At 38.8% G+C, this 3,217-nt stretch overlaps 1 protein-coding gene across 1 annotated transcript in view; it reads right to left on the bottom strand.

Annotated features, from left to right (window-relative positions):
- Positions 1–2,145, bottom strand: part of ptpn11a (protein tyrosine phosphatase non-receptor type 11a) — a gene marked incomplete at its 5' end in the record, with an annotated part of 40,832 nt that extends 38,687 nt beyond the window's left edge. The window contains 1 exon segment of the mRNA XM_014022498.1: positions 2,023–2,145. Coding sequence (XP_013877952.1) covers positions 2,023–2,145 — 123 coding nt within the window.
- Positions 2,146–3,217: the final 1,072 nt, after the last annotated feature.

Below are 3,217 nucleotides of genomic sequence, written 5' to 3'. Positions count from 1 at the left end.
TTTCATTAAAGAAGAACCCGTCCAGAAGACCTATACAATTTTTTTTCCTTTGACTATGTTTTAATATTTGATTAAATTATTAAATTAAAGACCCCTATGATGAGCACAATAAATGGAGTCAGTGTTCCGTCGCCCGGACGCGGGTCATCGGGGCCCCACTCTGGAGCCAGGCCTGGAGGTGGGGCACGCTGGCGAGCGCCTGGTGGCTCGGCTTTAACCCATGGAGCCCGGTCGGGCACAGACCGAAGAGGAGATGCGGGTCCCCCTTCCCATGGGCTCACCACCTGTGGGAGGGGCCGTAGGGGTCGGGTGCATTGTGTTTTGGGCAGTGGTCGAAGGCGGGGACGTTGGCGGTCCGATCCTCGGCTACAGAAGCTGGCTATAGGGACGTGGAATGTCACCTCTCTGGTCGGGAAGGAGCCTGAGCTGATGTGTGAAGTTGAGAGGTTCCGACTAGATATAGTTGGACTCACCTCGACACACCGCTCTGGAACCAGCCTCCTTAAGAGGGGTTGAACACTCTACCACTCTGGAGTTGGCCATGCTGAGAGGTGCCGAACAGGAGTGGGCATATTTATTGCCCCCCATCTCAGTGCCTGTACGTTGGAGTTCACCCCGGTGAACGAGAGGGTAGCCTCCATCCGCCTACTGGTGGGGGTACGGGTCCTGACTGTTGTTTTGTGCCTATGTGCCTAACAGCAGTTCAGATTACCCCCCCTTTCTGGAGTCCTTGGAGGGGGTGCTGGAGAGCGCTCCTAATGGGGACCCCCTCGTTCTGCTGGGGGACTTCAACACTCACGTGGGTAATGAGTGAGACCTGGAGAGGCATGGTTGGGAGGAACCCCTCCACCATCTGAACCCAAGTTATACTAACTGGGAGACCTGAATCAGTGTATGAAAAGCTCATTTACTCTGATCAGATACATAATTACGTTACTAGATACTCTTGTGAAACAAAATTAATTGTAAATCATGCCAAAACAAACTTGCTACAAAAATCAGTAGTTTATAGAGCTATTCGAGAATGGTTACCTAAAAACATTAGATATCTAAAAAGCACATATTCTTTTAAAAGAGCACTTAAATCTTATTTGTATTAAATTCTATTTTGTCATTATTATTGGTTTTATTTTGTTTTTAATTAGGCTTATGGTTGTAATTTCATAAAATGTGGAATTTGAATATTTTCATGTATATTTTATGTCATAATTTTATGTGTTGTAAAAATATTGTATGTTATATCTGTTGGACCCCAGGAAGATTAGTAACCATCTTGGTGGAAACTAATGTGGATCTTAATCAATAAACAATAAAAAAAATGAGTCAAAGTAAGACTCTGGGCATGTTTTTGATGAGAGGATAACATTATAACATGAGATAAAACTCAAAAAAGTTGATTTTACATGATACAGCCCCTTTAACGCCTCTTAAAAAGTGCCTGTGATGTCAAATTTTTGTAATATATATTAATGCATTTTTAGAAGGAGGACATTGATAAAATACTGCAAAAGAAATTTCATGTCGCTGAGATGAACAGTTGTTGAGATATTTCCCTGTGAAGTAACAGGAAGTGATGTCAAAGGGGAATGTCTGCATGTGAACTGAGCGTTGCTACAACACCAACATCACAGACTGTAGAGAAGAATCTGATGTTTCTTAAGATTATTTTGAGTCTCTATCAGAGAGATGAAGAAGAGTCAGAGTTCAAAAAATATTGTTTCAATAAACAAAGACCAGAGAGTTTTCTTTCTTAAAGAGTTCCCCTATGATGTCACTTCCTGTTTCACTTTGGCTGAGCCAAGTTCAAAAGAAAATATGCCAGTTATGTGACAAAATGGGTTAAATTGTGCATTTAATTCCAACTTTCTTAAATATAAAGATGTTTTCTTTGACTTTTTGTATTTGAAGAATAAGCATGTCACAGGCACTTTAAGAGCATATGGTACTATTGAAGACCAAATAGTTTTTTAAATTTCACATAGTTTTATAGTTCAAATTTGTTTTTTTACAGTCATCACTTACCGCACAGAGAGAGTGAAGTCTCCTGGGTTACTTTTACTGGGTCTGGCTAAAAAGCTCCCATCTACTCCTCGAGTCAACAGGAGGTTTTCTGCCTCAACACCTGTGATGTTAGGATGAAACCACCTAAGGAGAAAAGGTTTTAAAATAATTCCATTATATTATATACAGATAATTCAAAAATCATTTCATCTTGTTAAAATGCAACACTTGAAGCATTTGGACCTTGTTAAATGTTCAAAACATGAGTTTATTTACCGTATTTATCTGTGTATAATACAATCTTGAGTGTAATGCTGCGTTTACACCAAACACGATTTGGGCATCAAAAATATTTCAAGTTGTATGCTTGTGCAGTTTGAGGTCAGACGCTTGTCAACATAACTCTTAACATACATCACATGCGTCAAGCTTGGAGAAAAATAAAATAAAGTAAGGAATCACTAACATTATCAGCCGATTCTCCACAGAACTTAAAGATAACAGAGGCGACTTTTGTTTACAAAAATTTGCGCTCCTACGTGGTAGCAAAAACGAAGCAACGAGCGGCTTGTTAGGTGCTTGAACCAAACAACAGTATGTAAGCATCTGAAACTGTCCACCACAGCACGAATAACTGTGTGAAAGACAACATTCTAACAAAATTGTTTAGTTTTGTTACCAATATTACTATTTTTAAACTTTAAGAAACATCTTAATGAAATTCAGTGATGAAATGTTGTAGTTGTATTTGTTTTAACAAAGTATAAGTAACAAGTTTTAATAAATTATATGAACATAACAGAAGCTAGCAGAAACATTACAAATAAACAATTTTCATACACTCAAAAGGAGTAGGAAGAAGTATATTTATATTAGCCCACCCCTTCTCCTGCAATCTTATTCTATCACTAATTTATCAAGAAAATTATTAATTTCTTAAAATTGAATTCCTCCAACACCGTCACCTGCAATTTCTTTTTAATTTAAAACTTTTAAACTTGTGACAGTTTTCCCACAAGATTAAACTGTTTAATATAAAAGTTTGTCCTTATGGTGAAGAGAAAAAAATAGGGATATTGTATTTTGCAACACAGTTGAACCATCCATCCATCCATTTTCTGTACACGCTTCTTCCTTTTTTTTTTTTCAGGGTCGTGTGGGTCACTGGTGCCCATATCCAGCAGTCACAGTGTGAGGGGCGGGGTACACCCTGGAC

This window comes from Austrofundulus limnaeus, unplaced genomic scaffold (genome assembly GCF_001266775.1).
Source record: "Austrofundulus limnaeus strain Quisiro unplaced genomic scaffold, Austrofundulus_limnaeus-1.0 Scaffold332, whole genome shotgun sequence".
In the NCBI taxonomy this organism is placed as follows: domain Eukaryota; kingdom Metazoa; phylum Chordata; class Actinopteri; order Cyprinodontiformes; family Rivulidae; genus Austrofundulus; species Austrofundulus limnaeus.
The sequence above is the reverse complement of the archived record's forward strand: the minus strand, read 5'-3'. Positions and strand labels throughout refer to the sequence as shown.